Raw genomic sequence first — 22,278 nt, forward strand, 5'->3', positions numbered from 1 at the left:
TTTTTTGTGACTGTACTGGAATTTTACCCACTAGAACTTCGGGAAGGCCTCCCTCGAAACGGAGGGGCCGATCTATTAAGAATATACAACGATAATAATTATTATAACAGAAGAGATTTTAATGTAGATGTTTTTTTTTTAATGTAGTCTGAGTTTTAATAAAGCCGAAAAAAGGGGGAGATGTATATAATAATAGATTTAAGAAATACCTAAAGTACAATCAATGAAAAATAATCTCACTCCTCCTGAAATTCTGTTTTTGCTAAAACAATATGTGATAGGTTCCATCTGTTCTTCAGCAAGATATGTATATGCTTAGGTACCAAGACGAACTAGCACGAATCTTTACATAGAAAACATTAACATTAATTGTTTTTAAGTTGATACTGTCATTGCTTGGCTACAAGGGAGACAGCTGAAAATCAGCAGAGGGATAATAATCCCTCATAGCCTGAGCTGTCTCCTTTTGACTGCACACAAGTTTTATATTCATTATATTTTTTTTTTCTTCATTATTATATCTTTCTTTGTTTATGTTGTTTTTATATCCATTTTTGTATATATATATATATATATATTTTTCTTTATATGTGTGTATGTCAATAAATGTTTTTATTCTTCTTCTTCTAATTTTACGCGTTGAATGTTATCGATACTAGTTGATACGAAAATAAGCAAATTGCATTTGAAATATTAAAATGTAACCGAGAATATTTGATTGATCACTTTGATGTTTAATTGAATATCGATTTTCCCGCAAACTATTTGTTCGCTACTTGCAGCGTAAACAAGCGTGTCTAACACCGTGACTTACTGGTGAGACGGTGTCGGCTGTTTAAAGTCACGTTTTAATTTAAATGTATCCTATCATAGAAACATGTACATATTCTGTTTTTAAAGTTTTATATGAATAATTCATTTATAAAATATATTATTTACATAAGAATTATTAACATTATAATAATAATAATAATGTTATTAACATTGAGCCGAGATGGCCCAGTGGTTAGAACGCGTGCATCTTAACCGATGATTTCGTGATTAAACCCAGGCAGGCACCACTGAATTTTCATGTGCTTAATTTGTGTTTATAATTCATCTCGTGCTCGGCGGTGAAGGAAAAACATCGTGAGGAAACCTGCATGTGTCTAATTACAACGAAAATCTGCCACATATGTATTCCGCCAACCCGCATTGGAGCAGCGTGATGGAATATGCTCCAAACCTTCTCCTCAAAGGGAGAGGAGGCCTTTAGCCCAGCAGTGGGAAAATTTACAGGCTGCTAATGTTAATAATGCTATTAACATTAAGTCCTTAAATATGTACAAATATGAATTAAAAATAGGTACTGGATAAATCTTGACCGCGTGGAATGGTGGCAAGAATGCTAGCAGCAATTTGTTAAATCGCAATTCCGATCTTCTGGGAAAAAAACGAACCAGCACTCCTGTCCTGTGGAGGCAATAAGGCGAGGCTGTTACACCTCTAATGAAGCTAATTATTTTTATAATTGTACATATTGTTTTAGATATATGATATATGACTTCATCTTGGTATAATATTTTGATATGTAACATCTTTCCACTTGCTGTTCTGCAGTCTGTATCAGTGATTTCTTGAAAAGGGACGGAAGTGTGTAACAAGAAGCGCGCTAATTGATTTGATCAATGAGCGCGCGCGATGCTGTAATTAGCGTCACGTGGTATCAAACCATTTTCTAATAGGATATCATGTTAATGTTGCTTATTACCAACGTGATATATGATATAGTTACACATAAAATGAAACTACTGTAAGTCTCACTCGTTTTTACTATATAATATTGTAGTGATAAGTGTATAAGGCTACTGGCTCCAAAGCCCTGAAACCGGCTATTTAAAGTTAATACTATCTTTATTATAAGGGAGAGGGACAATTATTAAAATACATAAATAAATATGCCATTGTAACAAATAATTATTACAACGAATCTTTTGTTAGTAAAACAAGGAGATTGATGTTAGAAGTAAAACCGATGGTCGATGAGACTACCATGTTAATGTCAAACCAACTCACACATTACACGATACACGAAATTAATTTATATTTAATTACGTATCTTTTCGCGTATGTATGAATTTATTAATTTATATTATTTATTATATAATAATTCCGACTATCGTATAAATAAAATTAAAACTTAAATTTAATGGAACTTTGATTAAAATGCATGAAATGCTTACCTTTTCCCGGATGCATTCGACCTGACCTTCCCAATTGCAATTACCAATTTAACTATATGAAAGTACACGTTTTTGTACCTTATTTTCATCCGAATAAGGCTTTATAAAACGGCAACGGATTGCGTTGAATAGGCACCAAAAATGCACATGCGTCGGAACAGCGAGCCTACGCTGTAGAGGCTCTACGCTCAGACGGCGCGCGACCGCCACACCAGACACGCGTAGACCCGCTACGACCTAGCGTGATACAACTTCGGAACTTTTAATACTTTTCTAACTATCGAATTATTTTATGTGCTGTGTAAATTTATTTGCAAGCGTTTGATGTGATTAGAAGGTAGTTTAGAATGACTTAAAGTGACAATGGCTCCTTTAAGAGTATTAAGTGATTTTTCGGACGATTTCCAAAACTCTTCAACTCAACATCCAGGGGAGCGACATCATTTCAGGCACAGGAACCACTCGCGGGACCACGCAAGGAATCATTTCGTTGATGTCATATCGAACTCTATAATGGAGGTGATAAATACGAGGTTCGTGCCGGAGAACAGCGTACTGCCTGACATGGAGCCGCTGTCTACTCACATGGATGAAAGGCACCCGTTAAGGATGAACATAACGATGAATAGATCTGACTTTGGCGCGATTGACAATGAATTTATGTATAGACACAGTGGTGCGATGACTGCAGTTTACTGTGTGGCATATCTTCTAGTGTTTATCGTCGGCCTAGTCGGGAACTGCTTCGTGATCGCTGTGGTGTACCGCTCCCCTCGGATGCGAACTGTGACCAATTTTTTCATAGTGAATCTGGCTGTTGCTGATATATTAGTGATCGTGTTCTGCTTACCCGCCACTCTAATGTCCAACATATTTGTCCGTGAGTATCCACTTTTTATATATTTAACAGTTATGATAAGGTTCTAATGTAACACAAATTGACTTAACCTTATCATATCTTGGATAATTAGTATTTAATTTATTTGTATATGCAGAGCTGATTGATTTAAATGGTAAGTAATAAAGTTATTTTATATTAACAATAATATAATGTGATAGAAAATTGTCTTTAATAATTAAAATATAAGCTTAAAGCTATTTTAGTTTAGAACCTTAAGTAAGACTTAAGTCGGGAATTTTCAAATAAAATATTCATCAACCTACTAAATTTACAAAAAAATCTGTCCATTTTTTTTGTTAGAGAGGTTTTCACTCATAAAAATTAACATTACGTTTTCAAGAAAAAAAAAATTGTGATGAAGATTTGCTGAAATTAAATATTATGAATAAAGTATCACATAAATATTCATGTTCAATGTATAGTTTTATAAATTATAGCGATCATAACGTTCACGTTATATAAAAAAAAATATGTGAAAAATAAGAATATGAAGAGGAAAAAGATTATCGGGAATGATATCAATAAATCAGCGCAGTTTAGGGTGGGTTATAATTTTCTCTAGACTACATACCAATGCTTAGATAAATCCGGTTGACTTGAAAATTATTTATTTATTTTCTGTGTGGTTGATAACTGATTTGTTGGATGATTATTATTAGAGAATAAAATTGTTTTGATAAAATAAGGGTATGTAAAATATATTTTATGTCGAATGATTATGAATGATTTAATTCCTGTCTGTGGGATGTGTTTCCTAATAAAATCTCGCAAGTATGTATCCATATTTATACAACAGAATATCAGAAGTTTGTTGCGGTAGTGCTCTTTTGGTCTGAGAAATTTATTTCACCGTTGATAGTTTTTTGACGTAAAAGCAAGAGATTTAATTTTGTTTGAAGATATTAAACACGAACATTTATATATTTTTTTCATAAATTTGTCTATTAAATATTAGGGGAGGTCGAATGACAGTTTTCTAATTTTATTGGCCAGTTGATTATATTAGGTCCTTACAAAAACAAATTAATGACTGTTTTCAAAACTCTAAAGTACCAGCTAAACTATCAAATTAAAAATACTTTTAAAAAAAAAACGAAAATTTTCAATTTGACGGTTTTTTTCTATTTAGGAAGTCATGAGCCCTATGACACCCACTTTTGGACCGCGCTTGGTCTCTTTGAATGTCAATGTTTGAAATTTCAATATATACTAATACTATATTTGGAATCTTTGTATGTTTAAATGTTATAGTACCAAGGATGACCATGTGATTTGTTTTTTTTTATGATAGATATTCCGTTTATTGAGAACGGCTGTAAACATCACGCTACAAAATTAATGACCGGAGCACTAACCATAAACGTTAACCAATCTGACAAATTGTAGGCAAGTAGTGGTCGTATGTTTGACTGTATTTGTATATGTATAATTCAAATTTAACACAATTGAAACTGGGTAGGAATTCCATAAATCTGAACTTTATAGAGCCAATCTTTATACAGAATGTTTTACTTTATACAGAGAATGAAGATTCACTAATATTATAAACGAGAAAGTAATTCTGATTTTTTTGTCAATTTATAATAGATAGATTGTAATACCACGTCAACATATATTGACCCTGTAAGAAATATAACCGTTCCTTATATAGTACATGAGCAACAAACTTTGGGCGCTAAGAAGCTATGCCCCTTGTGGCTACAGTTATACTGACTCACTACTGACACAAACCGGAACACAACAATTCTAAGTATCTCGTTTGGCGGTGGAATATGTGATAAGGTAACCCTGGTGCGCTTACCTAAGGCCTTACCACCAAGTGAACGGACGGACTTACGGATAGTAAAAGTGAATTGACGTTGACCATTTTTGTTGAAACCTCAGACATACAATCATTCTACTAACCGTTATTCGTAGCCGTCTAACCTGTAAGTAACTTCTGAATTACAAACATACGATCCGTAAGAATTACGAGGCGTTTCTTAAATTAATAATGAGCGATAAGTAAGTGAGAGCCGAGATAGACCAGTGGTTAGAACTAGTGCATCTTAACCCATGATTGCGGGTTCAAGTGCGGCAAGTACCACTAAATTTTCATGTGCTTAATTTGTGTTTATAACCCATCTCGTATTCGGCGGTGAAGGAAAACGTCGTGAGGAAGCCTACAGGCTGTTACTGTTGATAAGTAAGTACGTGATTGCGTCAGAGGATGTAATACAGTACGTGTATTATGTGCGTGGGCGACTGAAAGCGATACGTAATTTAATAGCCAGTGTTGCCACGCACATATTATGACTATTTGAAGTAATTTGTCCTCGTAGCTTACAATGATTCAGGTATTAATAGAACCCACACAATGTATGTATAATTATACGCGTCACACTTATCGTCACGCAATAAAGAACATTACACGATATAGATATTTTTGTTTATAGGCGATTTCGGAAGGTTTAATTTATTGCTTTTTGTAATAGTTATAAATATTTGTAAAATTTAATGTAATTCATGTAATCGATTTGTTTTATTTCGTTGCGTTTCCTATAAATATATATATATATATATATATATATATATATATATATATATATATATATTTTATTCATATATATATATATATATTTATGTCATTCTTTTTAAAAATGAAAAAGTAATACTGACTTCAACAGCAAATAGCAATAAAAACACAGCTATCGCAGTTGAATAGCTTGCATTTATTGAAGAGTTCCGTTGTCTGTCTCCGCAACTCATCACCAGATGAAATTTAAATGGGACCAAATATAAACATCCACATTGAAAACCTTCTTTTTTATTTCTTTGAAAATTTAATTCAACGTGATTTATATAAAACTTGACACTACACTTATGAATACTGATCCAACGTAAGAAAAATCAGTCAAAGTCGGTTCTTAACCGAATAAAGTTAAACGCAAACATAAATATATATGATTATTATGTGAAGGTTTTCTACCTTCTGTTTTTTTAACATTCATTAATTCTAGTATCGTTATGAATGTAATGTTTTTTGGGTATACGCGAATAACTGCCACCGCAGCAAAAATAAAAAAAAAATGTTCACCCAAACGTTATAATGCATTAATAGTTATAATAATTTATACGAATTATACTCAAAAAAAAACTCAAAAACTCAAATTCCTTCATTCAATATGGAGGCATTACAATTACTTATTGATAATAAAATAAACACTACCACCGGTTCGGAAAAGAAAATACCCTAACTAACCTAAACCGGCGAAAGAAACTCAGACCCTCAAGAAAGTTATTCTTTATATCATGGGAAAAAGAAAATTTTAGAGGGTTGAAGACAAAACTGTTGAAACCTACATCTATAGTGGTACCGCAACCTACTTGGTGGTATAGCATTGTCACTTTGTGTCATACGTTTATAATAATTATATTCGACCGTCAAACAGCATTATTCAGTATCTTTGAGTCAGAATAACTCCTGATTATTAAGTTACCTGATTAATGACGGACATAAGACCTTAGCTCCCAAAATTGGTGGCGCATAAGGAATGGTTAATATTTATTAGGTGGCCATCAGGTGGTCCATATGCCCGTTCGCTTAAAAACTATTTTTACTTGTCCGTTTCACTTTTATACTGGTATAAGTTTCACTTTTATTGTTAGTTTAAGCAATACCGAAGGCGATGTCCTCATTATATGTAATATTTCATTTCATTTACTTTATATAGGTGTACAAGCTATGAGTAGACCGCCGTCGAACATAAGGGTTGCCACATTTAGTCGTAAGCAATTCAACCTGAATAGTACTTCTACAATTATATTATTCCACAAATATGTTTTTTTTTAGTATTTTTTTGTATTTCACAAATTTGTTACTGCCTTCTTCGAGTATTCATTTTTGGATCAGGGCTCAACCGTAGTATGCGAAAGCGATCTCGTGAGGCCCGCCGAAAAGACGGAGAGGTTACCGCTGGTTTTTTAGTTGGTATTCCGGTGTACATGGGCACACTAGGCACCTCGGGCGCCAGCGAGTTCCACATACTCCCATCACGTGGGGGAAACGGGTAACGCGGTTATCCAGCGAGACATAAAAAATAAGGTATTTTTTATGTGTCTTTCCTCTCGCTTTACTGCAATCTGTGGGAATGATGTTGTGAAAAGAGACGGAAATATGTACAAAAAAGCCAAGGAAGAGCGCGATGAATGCGCATGTGTGCTCCCGGTGCTAGAGCTATTTATCACATGTTTACGGAGAGATTAAGATGTTGAAATGTTTAATATCAAGGTGATATGCGACTACTGTAAGGATAGTTCGCGTTTGTTATACCGATTTATTGAGTGTCACGTCTAATAAGTCGACGTCAGACGAGAGTCGAATACCGTTAATTAAAGTGAAATTAGTATTCATCATTGAATTATAAAAAAAAATATTACCAATTCAAGTTCGTACTAAAATGATCACAATTACAAAAAGTAACTGATCAATTAAATTTTTCGATGGTACATAATTTTATTATCCTTTCAATAGTTGAAAATATTTGTGTCAACCCTGTAAATATTTTGGCAGCGTCACTTGTAACAATTTATAACAAGGGAAATTATTTGTTACTACAACTTTGCTCACGATATAGTTTCAGGAGCAGGAATCAATCGTAATAGAGTAATAGCACGTCGCAGTTGCATACGTTACATTTGAATTATATATACAGATATATTCGAGTTAGAATATATCTGTATACTCTGTATTTTGTAAGGATTATCTATTAAAAATGTTGGTGAGTCTTGACAGGAAGACCGATTCGTATGTCGCACCAACATAGGCAATATAATAATATTATAATAATAATAAAACAATTTTTATTCGACCAAAGAAACTTTATGCTTATTTCGACTTAACCTCATATTTTTGTTGGAAATTTCTTTTTTTGTTTTTAAATATAGAACTCCGTCTTTTATGAACCGATTTGTATTATTCGTGATATCATTTCCATATTCGAAGAAAGAAATTGACGTCGATTTTTTGGCGATATTTTAGTTTATTATATTTTTGTTAAGGCTCGCTTTGGATTTTACGAATTTACTTAAAAAAATAATTTTCAACCGATTCATGCAGGTTTCCTTACAATGATTTTTTCACCAAACCTGAGAATCCTGAGAGGCCAGTTTTTACTCGTAATATTCGGCATAATCCACGTGTTCTAGCAATTGCACTATCGTCTCAAAGTTAAGATTAAAACTTAATTGTCACATAGCCGAGATGGCCCAGTGGTTAGAACGCGTGCATCTTAACCGATGATTTCGGGTTCAAACCCAGGCAGGCACCACTGAAATTTCAAGTGCTTAATTTGTGTTTATAATTCATCTCGTGCTCGGCGGTGAAGGAAAACATCGTGAGGAAACCTGCATGTGTCTAATTTTAACGAAATTCAGCCACATGTGTATTCCGCCAACCCGCATTGGAGCAGCGTGGTGGAATATGCTCCAAAACTTCTCCTCAAAGGGAGAGGAGGCCTTTATCCCAGCAGTGGGACATTTACGGGCTGCTTATGTTATGTTATGTCACATAGTATAGGACATTGACATCACTAAAAACAGCGATATGCTTCTGCAATTGTTTTTGTTAATAATTCTTCCGTCTCTGCAGGCACTACCGACCCCAAAAACAAGTTATCAGAATTTTTACATCGCAAATTTGTCGCATAATATTTGACCCATATACAAGAAAGTATTAATCGCCAAGGGACCGAAATATCTTTATTAAAAGTTTCAAAATGCGACGAGACATTTCCATTAATGATATCGTACTGAATCGAATTAAAAGAGCACGACTTTGAAACTAAATCTAAATATAACCTTTGAAAATTTAAGAGCTGAGGTGGCTAAGTGATTGGGAGACGTGGTTTTAAATCTAAGATCACAGGTTTAAAAAAATCTTCATGTAAAATTCATACCACTTGGATGTCCAAAAATCCACAACGGCGCGATTTTTAAGACATTTTCTGCCTCGCACAACCACTCTGTGGAACCAGCTTTCGCCGGCAGTTTTCCGGACCGATACGACTTGGGAACATTCAAGAAAAGAGCGTACTCCTTCCTGAAAGGCCGGCAACGCACCTGCAAACCCCCTGGTGTTGCAGATGTCCATGGGCGGTGGTATTCACTTACCATCAGGTGAGCCTCCTGCTCGTTTGCCATCTTTAACGTAAAAAATAAATAAAAATGCGGGTGACATTAGAATAGCGTGTTGGATGGAGCTCCAATCCTTTCCAATAGGATAGAAGGTCTTAGGCCAGCTGTGGAACGTTTACAAGCTGTAACTATAAAATATGAAGCTACTAGTTTGCCGGCGTACAGTTATACTGTCCTTTTAGTTTGAAATCTTAATATACCAGCAATATTTTGAACTCTTAATTGTAGTGGTCTATAATGATATAAGATGAATGATGAATAAGAGCCGAGATGGCCCAGTGGCTAGAATGCGTGCATCTTAACCGATGATTTCGGGTTCAAACCCAGGCAGGCACCACTGAAATTTCATGTGTTTAATTTGTATTTATAATTCATCTCGTGCTCGGCGGTGAAGGAAAACATCGTGAGGAAACCTGCATGTGTTTAATTTCAACGAAATTCTGCCACATGTGTATTCCGCCAACCCGCATTGGAGCAGCGTGGTGGAATATGCTCCAAAACCTTCTCCTCAAAGGGAGAGGAGGCCTTTATCCCAGCAGTGGGACATTTACGGGCTGCTAATGATAAAAAAAAAAATTAAGTTTATCATATTGTAAAATATTTTATTGCCGATAGTAACATCAGATATATAATATAATTTAAAGTTTTTTTTTCCGTCTGTTGTATTAATAAAAAAATCCTCTACGGTTAATATAAATACATTACATTTAAAACACTTAGAACAATTGAGCCGTACGAAATATTCAACATTAATTAGAGAATCGTAACTACCAGTACCTCTAACTAAAACCACTTGGAATAGTTTACGATAGTTCAGTTTAGTTTCTTGTCTATTTGGCAAATTCGTGTTTGTTGACAAATCGCTTTAACGATACCCGAGTCGAATTGTTTAACTTTCGATCGCGATTTCATGAAAATACGTCAGTAATCGACTGTAACATTAAATAAAACGTTTTTTAAGTGCTGTTACGCTTACGTATAAAATGAAGTCTGATATTCCACTGATAGACAGAGGACTCATCTTCTCTTAAGCAGTATCTAACACCAATTACTATTTTTTTTGTTGTCGCTGGAAAAGGTATTTTCGAAACCCCACATGAAGTTTGGGGGTATGTGCCAAGAATAAATGGAACCTTAATCTCTTTAAGGATCGAATTTTTGTACCAAAGTAATATATTTCTTAAGTCTTTGACAATAATCCATTTTACAACAGGAAATCATTTTGAAAGGATATGTTTACCATTATGTGCCTTATAATAATCGACGCGTATAATTTAGGTGAAACCGTATGTATGTACATATATATATGTCAGTATGTGCTTGAATTTATTAGAATTACCGTAAGACGGTTCACCATTAAAAATGGCACATGATAAATGTACTATAACTATTAAACTGCACTGCTCATCAACTTCTATACCATTGAACCAGTCATCACAACACTGATTACCAGATTTTAGTAGTACTTCAAAATAATATAAAACTATCCTGTTCTAATGTTTTAATAGTGTATATTTTCTTTCTTTCGTGTATTTGATAAGTTTCGGCAACGTGGCAAGAATACTAGAACCGAGTTCTATTTAAAGTATCACTTAATTTATCAGTCTGGCGCACTATCGTCATAGTAAGTTTATGTATTGTAACTTATCTTCCGTCACGTTCTGTAAGAAATATGTGAAGGAAACAGATCCATTGCTTTACATTTACGTGAGCGTCTGTGTGATATTTTAGTTTAGTTCTTTTATTTTAGAATTAATTTCACTCGTTCTTTTATGATTTGTTGTAATCATGTATTTTATCACGCAAAGAGTGAAATACTATACGTTTAAAAAATTGAGTATCTTGACCTGATGCTGAAGTATCATCTGTAATTAGCAGGATACCCAATTCCTCACTAATTTACAGAATTACTTTTTGTAATGGCTCCAATAAATAAACCTAAAATTGAAATTTACTTAGAATTAGTCGTAGATTTTTGAGAAACTATATGCGAGTGTAATGCTTCAAATGTAATAAATATGCTATGATAGATTCCAGACCGATACAAATAGAAATAAATAGAAAACAACAATGGTCGAAAAAAAATCAAAAGAAATATATCACTGATTTAATTTAGCTGGTTTTGCTCAGGTCTGTTACTTTCCAAGCAAATGAAGATTTCCACAACCAATAAATTAGTGTAATGCTTTATATATAGAATAAAGATTTTGTTTTTTCTTTTTAATATTTAAAAATATACACGTCTCTGTTGATTTAAGTTCTGTTAACTCACATAAAAAAATGTACATAGACTTTCAGAAGATCTAGTAGCGATAAAGTCTTTGTCACATTGCAGGAGTTAAACAATCTATTGGATGGCGTTCTTTTCTTCTTTACGTTATCATTTTGTCTATCGCAGCAATCTATTGCAGTTTTGCTATTAAATACTGTAAAACTTAAGTTTGTTTCATTTCAGCACACGTTTGCAGTTTGGGAGGAAACAAAAGGGTAGTGACCACTGGATTTGATGTAAATCATCGACTACGCAATGAAAATCTCTATTAAAACTAGAAATTATCTTGTGTGCTAAATATTTTCGATAAATGTTTATATTTCAATTTGATATTATCTTCGTTCAGTCAATAAACTAAGATAAGTATCGTTTTTAATTCAAGTAAACATTAGAGTATAGAAAACCATAGAAAATCTTCAATGTATACGCTTTTTCAATAGAATCCCAAATAAAAACCTTTCAAAATTATTCAATTGCAGAATTCAAGAAATTTTTAATGGACTTTTATGATAAAGGTAGGCGGACAGACAAATGTGCCACCTGATGGTAATTCGTAACCACCATCCGTAGACATTGACGCTTTAAGAAATATTAAAATTCCTTACATCAGCAATGGGCCACCAATCTTAAAATCTAACATATGATGTCCTATTGGGCCTATAGTAACTGGCTTGTTTACCCTTCAAACTAGAATACAAAAATACAAAGTATTGCTGTTTGGTGGAGGAATTTCCGAATAGTGAGTGGTACTTACACAAAGTCCTACCACCAATTAAAGATTGCAAGTTAGACGACATAATATTAAATTTATGTACTTCTTAGTTATAATAACACACCTTAGGAATGAAGCGATCGCTTCCAGGCTGTTTCAAATATAAATATGAAACATCGATGGATAAAATTTCAAATTCTCACAAGTGTGATTTACACTCGACCAAAGATAGACCAAAAGACTAACAACACTAACTAAACACCCATCTTATTGCTGGTAAAATGATTTTTACGAGCGATATCGTCTAGCCAACCACATCATCAATTTGACGGCAACATGCGGATTTATCAAATAAACCTTTAATTAAAACGTTTCGCGCTATTCTGGACACATTCAGAGTTAATCTTGTCTATAAATTTACAGACGGCAATAAGATAAAATTGTAAATAGCTCGTTAATATGATTGCGATGTTTTAATAAATTAAATGATATATATGTAAAATTAGTTCTGTCATTGTTTGTAAAGCATTATTCGTTTTTGTTACATTACAAGAGAATCTTCATTGTTTTCTTTTGGAGCTGAATGTATTACATGTCATGAAACGTATAATAAAAAAAGGGTAATGAAAATGTAAATAAAAAAGGGTTCCCTTACTGATAAATGTCCATATAGCGGTCTTAGTTCTACCTGTGATAATAGATTATGGTGGTATAGGTTATGAGTTATCCCATCAAAAACATAAATGTAAAAATGAGAGCCAAGTTAAATATTATGATATATACCTTGGTTGTTGACTTCAACGACAAAAGAAGTGAGATCTAAATTTGTGCCAAGTTAAATAGTCCTTTCTGAAATTTATTTATAACTACATAAATATCATTTCTTCTTATAACTTGGGATAATATATTGTTGCCTAAGGTCTGACTTGGCTAGTTCCCATATACGAATTATATTATAGCCTTCGTAAGTTCTAAGCCTTTACAAATGAATTATAAACACAAATTAAGCATGCAAATATTCAATGGTACTTGTCTAGATATGAACTCGCAATATCTGGTTAAGATTCATGTTTTCTAGTGACTGGACCATTGCAGCTCTTAATGTACGTTAATACTAACTAAGCAATACTGAGCTGTCCTCCATTCTAATAGATGTTCTGAATTATAACTTGTTATTCTAAACACAAACTACAAGTTGTGTTTATAAGCATATAAGAACTAGCCAAGTCAGACCTTAGGCAACAATATATTATCCCAAGTTATAAGAAGAAATGATATTTATGTAGTTATAAATAAATTTCAGAAAGGACTATTTAACTTGGCACAAATTTAGATCTCACTTCTTTTGTCGTTGAAGTCAACAACCAAGGTATATATCATAATATTTAACTTGGCTCTCATTTTTACATTTATGTTTTTGATGGGATATCACTACTTTTTGTATATAAATTATTAGTAGGTACTTATTAATAACAAAATTAATACCAAATGGTTTTTGTTAAGCTATTCTATTTTCCTACGTTTACGGGGTAAAATTGTCTTTTTTTTTATACGTTCTTATTTTTCTTGTAGGTACCTCTGAAATGTTCGAGTGAATTGCCCATTCAGTGTCCGGATTTTTTTTACGCGTTTTCTGTTTATACTTAATTTGCCCAAGTAGGGGTGGTAATACGTGCGCAGACGGTTGTACTCTACAATAGAGTTCTCTTGTGTTTTAATTTGACTTGGACCTAAATTGATAAGATGTACTCCATCTAAGGTTTTAACTCTGGAGAGGCCAACGTAAGCCTGCTCTTTACTTAATATAGAGGAGCCTATGTCGAAAAGAGCACCGTCAATGCGAAGGCCTTGTAATTTGTGTATAGTAGTAGAATATGCTAAGCAAATAGATAATTGTTTCCTTTGAACATATATGTACATTACTTAATATCTGTAACATGGTTTTGACTTCTAGTTTGCAAATTAAATTATGTTTAAATTGAATCGTTATTTTACCGACGCTATTGCTGTTGTCGACGTCCCCAATGTACCTTCTCTATTTTTCCATTGGACCCATACACCAGTCCTTTGCTGACATCAGCATGCTTGCTCGATACTGTTCTTCCAAGCAATAAGGATTCCCGTTTGTAGCGCTAGAGTACAAACTTAAATCATTCCAGTTACGATATACATAGTCTACTACAGTCACACGAAACCTATTTTATTGTTGTATACTAGTATACTCAAACAAAAAATATGCAGTCGAATAGACTAGGCAGCTTCCATCGGAAGGCATTGAAATAATTCTTATGAGCGCGGTTGCCACTCGCTCAGACACGTCCGCGTTAAGGTTTAATCGCAACGCTCCTTTCCCGCTGCTCCGGCGTCGCATCGCGCGCCGTGTACCGAAATGCCTATTATTATTAATTTTTTAAGTATAATGATTTTGCACCATTGATGTGCGCTAAATGCCAGTTAATAACGTAATAAATACGAAAGTCGGCTATACTCATAAGTACTAAAACGGAAATATTTGGATTTAAAAAACTTAAGGGTGGTATTCAACTTGTTATATATTCACGTGAAGATCTTAAAATCCACATTAAGACGGGCTGTCATAAGTTTTGATTGCTGGTTCTTACATCAATTTTTTTATTACAGTTATTATAGGATTATAGGAACTAAGTATATATTAAGTGTTCCTAAGAGACCCAATAAATGAAAAATTATAATAAAATGATAAAAAATTACCAGTTTCAGATTTTTTCCTTTATATTGGCCTAATTATCTACCTGCATGCCAAATTTGAACTTTCAAGGTCACCTGGAAGTAGGATATAGTTTTGATCTATAGGTCAGTCAGTGATAAAAATGACGATTTTTAGACGTTAATATCTAAATAACCATTTGAGATGCGTTTATGAAATTTGGAACACATATGTATCTCGCGAGTCTCAATATATGAGCCAAATTTGACACATTTATGTCAAATAGTTTTTGAATTATGAGGAGGTCAAAAGTGGCTCCAAATGGTTCGTGTAATATTACACACGGTGCTGCACGCCAGTTCTGCTATACTAGAACTTGGCTGACACGCTACCGCGTGTCTAGATCAGGCTTTATAGCCGTTTGGGTGGGACCCAATCATCATTTATTCTAGTCAGTGTCGAGGATTCACCAAATATCTTAGGTATCGTTATTCAAAGCCAATCGGCAGTATAAGAATTAGCTTATTTATAGTGTCAGTATCTATGAGCAAAAGTGAACACATAACATCAGTTGACAGGTTTGGTTCTCTCAGCATAAAAAAAAAACTCCAACAAAAAACCCAAAATAGTAACATATTTCTGGAATAGAAGATATATTTTGTCTTCACGAATTTTGAGTGAGGCAGTGGTGTCGTGAAAACATGTAGGAAGTAGGATAAAAATGTTCAGTTTGAAATTACTCACCATGACGTACAGAACTAGGTCGTTTACCTTTCGAATGTCATAAAAATATTCGAAAACAAATGTTTTATTTGTTCATCGACTTTTCGTCATAACACTAAACCCATAATTTTAATCTGGTATAAAGTAATTACTAATTAATACTCGTTTTTAAGTTCTTGCACTGAGATTAGCCAGAACTTTAATGCTAGAATCTTTGTGCAATGTTTTAACAATTATTTTGTACTAGAAAAATAGGTTCAGTATAGTTTAGTATACTACGAGAATGTATTTTTCACCGATTACTTGAGTTTGCTCTTAAAGAGGTCTATTTGATCAATTTTATTACGGAACCCATTACATGCACAAAGTGTTACATCAGGTCGTAGACCTTAAATTCAGTTGATGTATACTTACACTTGACAGTAAATCTAGTAATGAACGAACTTTACTGATAATGAATTAAAACGACAAAAGTGTCAATAACCTCAGGTGTGTGAGATCTACGAATGGGAAAAGGAGCTTTATATGATTGCAATAAAAACAAAAATAGAACATTACCGTCTACAGTCTTAAGAAGTTATAGAACTGTTAAAGAAATAATTGAGTTTGGACAGTCTAAAACTTATTTATAGAGCGATGTCCTGTGCTTTATTGAATACATTGTTATCAATTTAAGTTTCCGTTCGATAAAAAAAAATCTATTTTGATTCAATTTTATTTTATATTCTTACTATTTTTTTAGGTATTTTAGTCTTTGTTAGGCATTTTGTTGCTAGCAGCTATTTAAAAAAAAGCGCGTGAATTTGAACTCAGATCATATATATTCAGTTAAAATTAACATTGTAAGGAAACATTAAAAATGGACCATTCCAGTTCGTTAAATTGAGTTGGTAAAGTGCCATAAGCTTTGTTTTCTTCTGTAGGAGGAGATGTTGTTTTTGCCTCGACACGACATTCTGCTTTCTTATTATCGTTCTCTTTTAAGTAAAGTTATATATTATTATTACAATGTTTATCAGATATTTAATCAATATAAAGGCAGATCTCCATCTCTAACGGGATTTCTTAAGAAATTACAATAACATCCCACGTTACTTTGGTTGACTACCCCACAATAATGGCGGCGTTCAACATTTCCGCTATCATCCATACGACGCTTCACCAGACCGACTAACTGTCAAATCTTCTTTCCTCGTAATTTTAAAGATGACGCCTTTAAATATATTTCACACGATATATTTGAAAAAAATCGATTTAAAAGTATGAAGACGATTTATCCACATCATTATTTCTGTTTCTGTGAAGGTAGTTTTTAATCTCATCTAGATATGTCAGGTTCGATTTAGGTAATGTTTTTATACAATCTTCATCAGATGAACCAATAATATTTATCTTAAATATATTTTGTATTAAAAATTTTTACATTTTGGCGTGTAAGTTTTATGACGTCGTTGGATAAGTGTAACATTGTTTTAAAACAGGTTAATTTAAAATGTTTACCAAAAAATATTTATTAATAATTGTAATTATTTATATTCATTCGAAATCATCACGACTTTAACTTGAAAGATTTTATCGTATATCTATAATATAATACAAGGAGGTGCTTGAACTTATCAATTTATAAACTTGAAACTCGTAACTTTGATGTGTTATTTTTGGTTGAGTACATATAATTGTTGAATAGATTATGCATGAATATGAAACCAGATATTTTCGAACAATATTTGAATATCATATACATATATAATATATGTATTTTTGATATAAAAGTCAATTATAGTTACTATACGCACAGATCAATCTATAATCCATAGACTTGAAGATTTAGGATATACGTTCGTAATTTTGATGTGAAAGTGAGGTGAAAAAAGGTTATATTAAATATTCCTTGTAATTTTCATCTCTAGGTTTACTCACAATATTCTCTAACGCAGAACGATGATGAATGAAATACAAATGAACCAAATATAAAATTTGTGGTACTTGTCTTAAATTTGATCTGGGATCTTTGGTCAAAATACACTTTAACTGTCCTTGGTTTATAAATAAACAAGTTTTTTAAATAAAATTAATTAAGTACTTGAAGATTTTAAAATTACACATACATAAGCAGCCTGTAAATTTCCCACTGCTACTCTAAGGCCTCCTCTTCCCTTGAGGAGAAGGTTTTGGAGCATATTCCACCACGATGTTCAATGTGGTTTGGGGGAATAAACATGTGACAGAATTTCGTCAAAATTAGACACATGCAGGTTTCCTTACGATGTTTTCCTTCACCACCGAGCACGAGATGAATTATAAAGACAAATTAAGCACATGAAAGTTCAGTGGTGTCTGCCTGGGTTTGAACCCGAAATTATCGTTTAAGATCGGTTCTAACCACTGGGCCATCTCGGCTCTTTTTATTTATTTCAAAATCAACCCGTTCTATTCTGTAAGCCATTGTTACTCAAACATTTGTTTATATTTGATTCTCCAATTCTCGCTTCAACACTTCGAAATTTGATATTACGTTTGTTTTGACTTGATCCATTCCATACAGCTTTGAGTATAACACCATCATTTGCCAAAAATATTCATTCGATATTCTACCTTGATGGATTCTGTTAAAGTTTAATTTAGCTTAGAATGTTTTGTGAACATACTTATGTATATTTTAAGTTATTTTAAGTATTGAATAACAATCAATTGAATACTGGATAACAATAACTGTAGCCATAGACGTATCTTTTCAAAATACAAACTGCTCTAAGCTGGATAAAGACGCCTTGATTTAGACTCGGGGTTCAACACAGAAATTATTAATGATATAAACAATAGTTATGAATACTAACATCATTGTAAATCCAGTTATTTAAAAAAAGGAACTATGTTTCGTTTCATATCGCTGGAGGCTGTTTTCTGAAACTGTGGTAGATATGAAATATTGACGATTCAAAAATGCTTATCTATAAAGTTTCCTGCCAAAAAAAGGAAAGGAACTAAGAAGTAATGTCCTTTGTTGCTGTAATTGCCTGCCTTAGCTTTAAAACTTAACAATACCATATAGCATTGGCTAGCGGTTTTGTCTTGTGATAGAAATTTAGCGGGATCCTTATTTTTTATTCAGTAACCGGAACAAACGCTTGAAAGAGTCATTCGATTGAAAATAGTATGTATGTAGGTAGAGAATGTATGTGTTTGTGCGCACACTTACGGGTATATCTTCTGCACAATGGGCTTGTTTGGCCACCGTGGCCGCAATCTGGTCTAAGGTCATTGTTATCACAGTAAGCTCGTAAATATCAACGGCTCGATGTGATTAGCATACATATAGTTTAGGGACCAACGTGACAAAGGCACCTTTTATGTCAAAGCTGGAGCGAAGTTATGGTTTTGTTTTTTACTAGTTAGCAAAAAATGCAAATTCAATACCGCATTTTAAAAACCTAAGATTTGAAACAATTAAAAATTTTCAAGTTCAAAGTAATAATATCAATAAAAATTGGTTGAATTTTATTTTGATAAACAAATTTCTAAATCGAACTCAATTGTACAAAGGAAACAATAAATATATTCAATTATATCCTTCTACTTAAGTATTCTACGATTAATCAGAACAATTTGTCTTGTTGTTATCCTAGCAACAAATTGTTTCCGAAAACTGAGAGAGAAAAATAAGACTAGGGATAACTGCGAGTTATCAGCGCGGCGCAATCTTGGATACCTAATCCGTTGAATATTATCTCCAATTAGATTCTTAAATTAAATACATTACTCTTTGTATATGCGTTTTAAACATTGAACCAAATTCGTTGACAAACATAACAACAGCAACTTTTTGAATATTTTTAATGACTGGTTTACAAAATTTCGACATTTTGAAATTTAAAGTAGTTGATAGTTTGAATTTATACTAAGATTATAAATGAGTAAATAACTCTGTCTGTCCGTAACGCTTTTACCGCCAAACCATTAAAATGATTTTCATGGAATTTGGTAAGAAGCAAGCTTGACTCCCTTGAGGGAGGACACTCGCTACTTATTTATACCTAACACCTGACGACCAACTAAAACGCGAACGAAGCCGCGGTCGACCACTAGTACTACAATAATTAACGATTCCGTTGGTCTGGTGGGAAAAAGGGTGTAATGTGTTATCAAGGTTGGTAGTATTGCGTTGCCAAAGTCTTCAGGCAGTGGAGACCACATACCATCAGGTCAATTCCAGATTTAAACATTTCTATAAAAAAAATAGATTTGACCTGTTCTTTGGATGTGTGTGTTAACATATCACACACATTATCATTATCTGGTATTATTATGTGTTTGAAAAGCTAATATAAAAGTCTTATAAATATAATTGAAAATTGTAATCAGGATTGAAATAAATGATACCGGTTTTATAATAGAAGTGATCTTGTGAATGGATATAGATAAAATAGATTGTTGGAACACAGGACAGCGTTTTATGCTCCAATCGAATCGCTTCCAAGAAATAGCACACTTTATTCCCCTTTTATTGTTTCATTGAATGAGAATCTCTCAGACGATAACATATTTGTAAGCAAATGGTAATTTTTTCGTTATCATTAAGGGCATTTAGACACAATAAACAAATATGTCTTAATTATTTTATTTTTTAGAAAATCCGTCAATGTGGTCCATATTTTTTTTTTGTTCTCTCAGTAAATGTGACGTTGGTTTATTACGGAAAACTTAATATTATTTTTTTGATTTTATAATATTGAAAATATCTTAATTTAACTTCAATAATTATAACATAACGTCTTCCTTCCCCTTTCCCTTAACCCTTCTGTGAAATATAGGGCACAAGTGTGTGTGTGTGTGTGACAAACGCTACATTATCGTCTCAGTCCGATATAATCCCATTAGACGGTATCTTAAATGACTTTAAATTTTTTCCGGGGGACGGGAGTATTACACAGAACTAATTAACTCAAGGTTGTTACTAAAATATCTGTGATTCGAAATTCGAACCCGGTACATGAATATAAAATCTAAAACTTTAAACTTAGGTGCTTAACAAACGAAACAGGCAAAGTAATACAAAACACTTATTAGAATGATTTATCAAAAGTAAGCACTTGAAGCTGAGAAAGGATTTAAGAATATTTATTTACCTTAATTAAATTTATAAATGCTTAAGTTTCTTTGGAACAATTTCACGGTTTAAGTTTTATACGGATTATCTTGAGATTTTGCATGTACAGTAGCAGGGATACGGGTAGGGAGAAAGGATATAAGGTACCTAGCACTTGTCCTCCCTTACACGGTGTCGTCGTGGGCGGAAATTGCTTCAAGAGAAAAAATAGTATATTTTTAATTACTTACCCTAATAAGACCCTTCTTATAAGTGTACGTAAATGATCAACCGTTGTGCTAAGGTTTTCACGATATTTTTTTTCACAGCCGAAACCGTGATGAATTATAACCACAAATTTGTATAACATCATAAAGCAGGAATTTAACCCACGGTCTTTGCTTAAAATCCACGTTTTTTATCCACTCCTCAATCTCGGTTGAGCTTCTTATAAACAGTGGCAATAATCAGAAAAAAAAACGTCGTAAAGATAACACGGTCGCTAGCCCTCCGACGCATACAATTACACCCTGGAAGCCTTTTTAACGTTTCAACTGAATATTTAAGTAAATTGAAATTGGAAAATTTCGTGGCCTTTATTTTGATTACTTAATTGAGAAATTAAAGGAGATTGTTGAATCTTATAATATTGAGCTTTTATAAACGTCTTATCGCTTCTACGTTGGGTTATCGTGTTACGTTACAAAGCCGTGTCGTGGAAATCACCTTACGACGTCGTAACGTACCTTCTTGTACGATTCGAGGTCGTCCATATTATGCCACATATAAATACTCAGTTTAAACAGTCAATCTGTAATGCAGTCTCGATGCCAGAATACTATCGTCAGTTTTCAAGTCAACACATCGATACGTGTCACGTGGCATTATGACGTCGTGAAGCACTGTGATTTGAAGCACGTGTGGTAGCCCTTAGTCGCTAACTTGGTATCACGATAAGAACGTGTAGTCCACACGTGTAAAATTAAGATTTGACCTAATAAAGTTTAATATTATGATTTAAAAATAAATATTATAATACAACACTTATCAGCGATCATAGCGAATAGATCTAACAGAGGCGAGCCTTTTATGACCTCATGTGTTCATTCAAATATCCCTTAAATTTACTGGTAATTTAAATTGCAGTTAATTATGGGCTATTTAAATTTTATATTATGGCAGGACATTTTATGACAGACGGAGGAGGCTCATAGTTTAGAGCTTGTCTTCTTGCAAGCTCGTCCGACCATAGGTACTAGACACTTAACATATATTCTACCGCCAAGCAGCAAACAAGACCACAACAATTAAGTAGAGTATTGATGTGTTCTAATTAAAAAGGACCAATTTAACAGTCTTGGAGACGGAGTAACAATGTAAAAAATGATTAATTTATTACAATGACAATATCTGTAGGGGGTGGCGACTATTTACCATAAGGTGGCCCATTTGAAAGACCACCCTGTTTCAATAACAAAGAAGCATTCGAATATTACTCTTTA

At 33.2% G+C, this 22,278-nt stretch overlaps 1 protein-coding gene across 1 annotated transcript in view; it reads left to right on the plus strand.

The window, feature by feature from the left end:
• Window positions 1-2,585: 2,585 nt before the first annotated feature.
• The window catches only part of LOC125067436 (neuropeptide SIFamide receptor-like), a 143,538-nt gene continuing 123,845 nt past the window's right edge, over window positions 2,586-22,278 (plus strand). The window contains exon 1 of the mRNA XM_047676048.1: window positions 2,586-3,102. Within this exon, the coding sequence (XP_047532004.1) occupies window positions 2,586-3,102 (517 nt within the window). The remainder of the gene's footprint in view (window positions 3,103-22,278) is intronic.

This window comes from Vanessa atalanta, chromosome 11 (assembly GCF_905147765.1).
Source record: "Vanessa atalanta chromosome 11, ilVanAtal1.2, whole genome shotgun sequence".
In the NCBI taxonomy this organism is placed as follows: Eukaryota; Metazoa; Arthropoda; class Insecta; order Lepidoptera; family Nymphalidae; genus Vanessa; species Vanessa atalanta.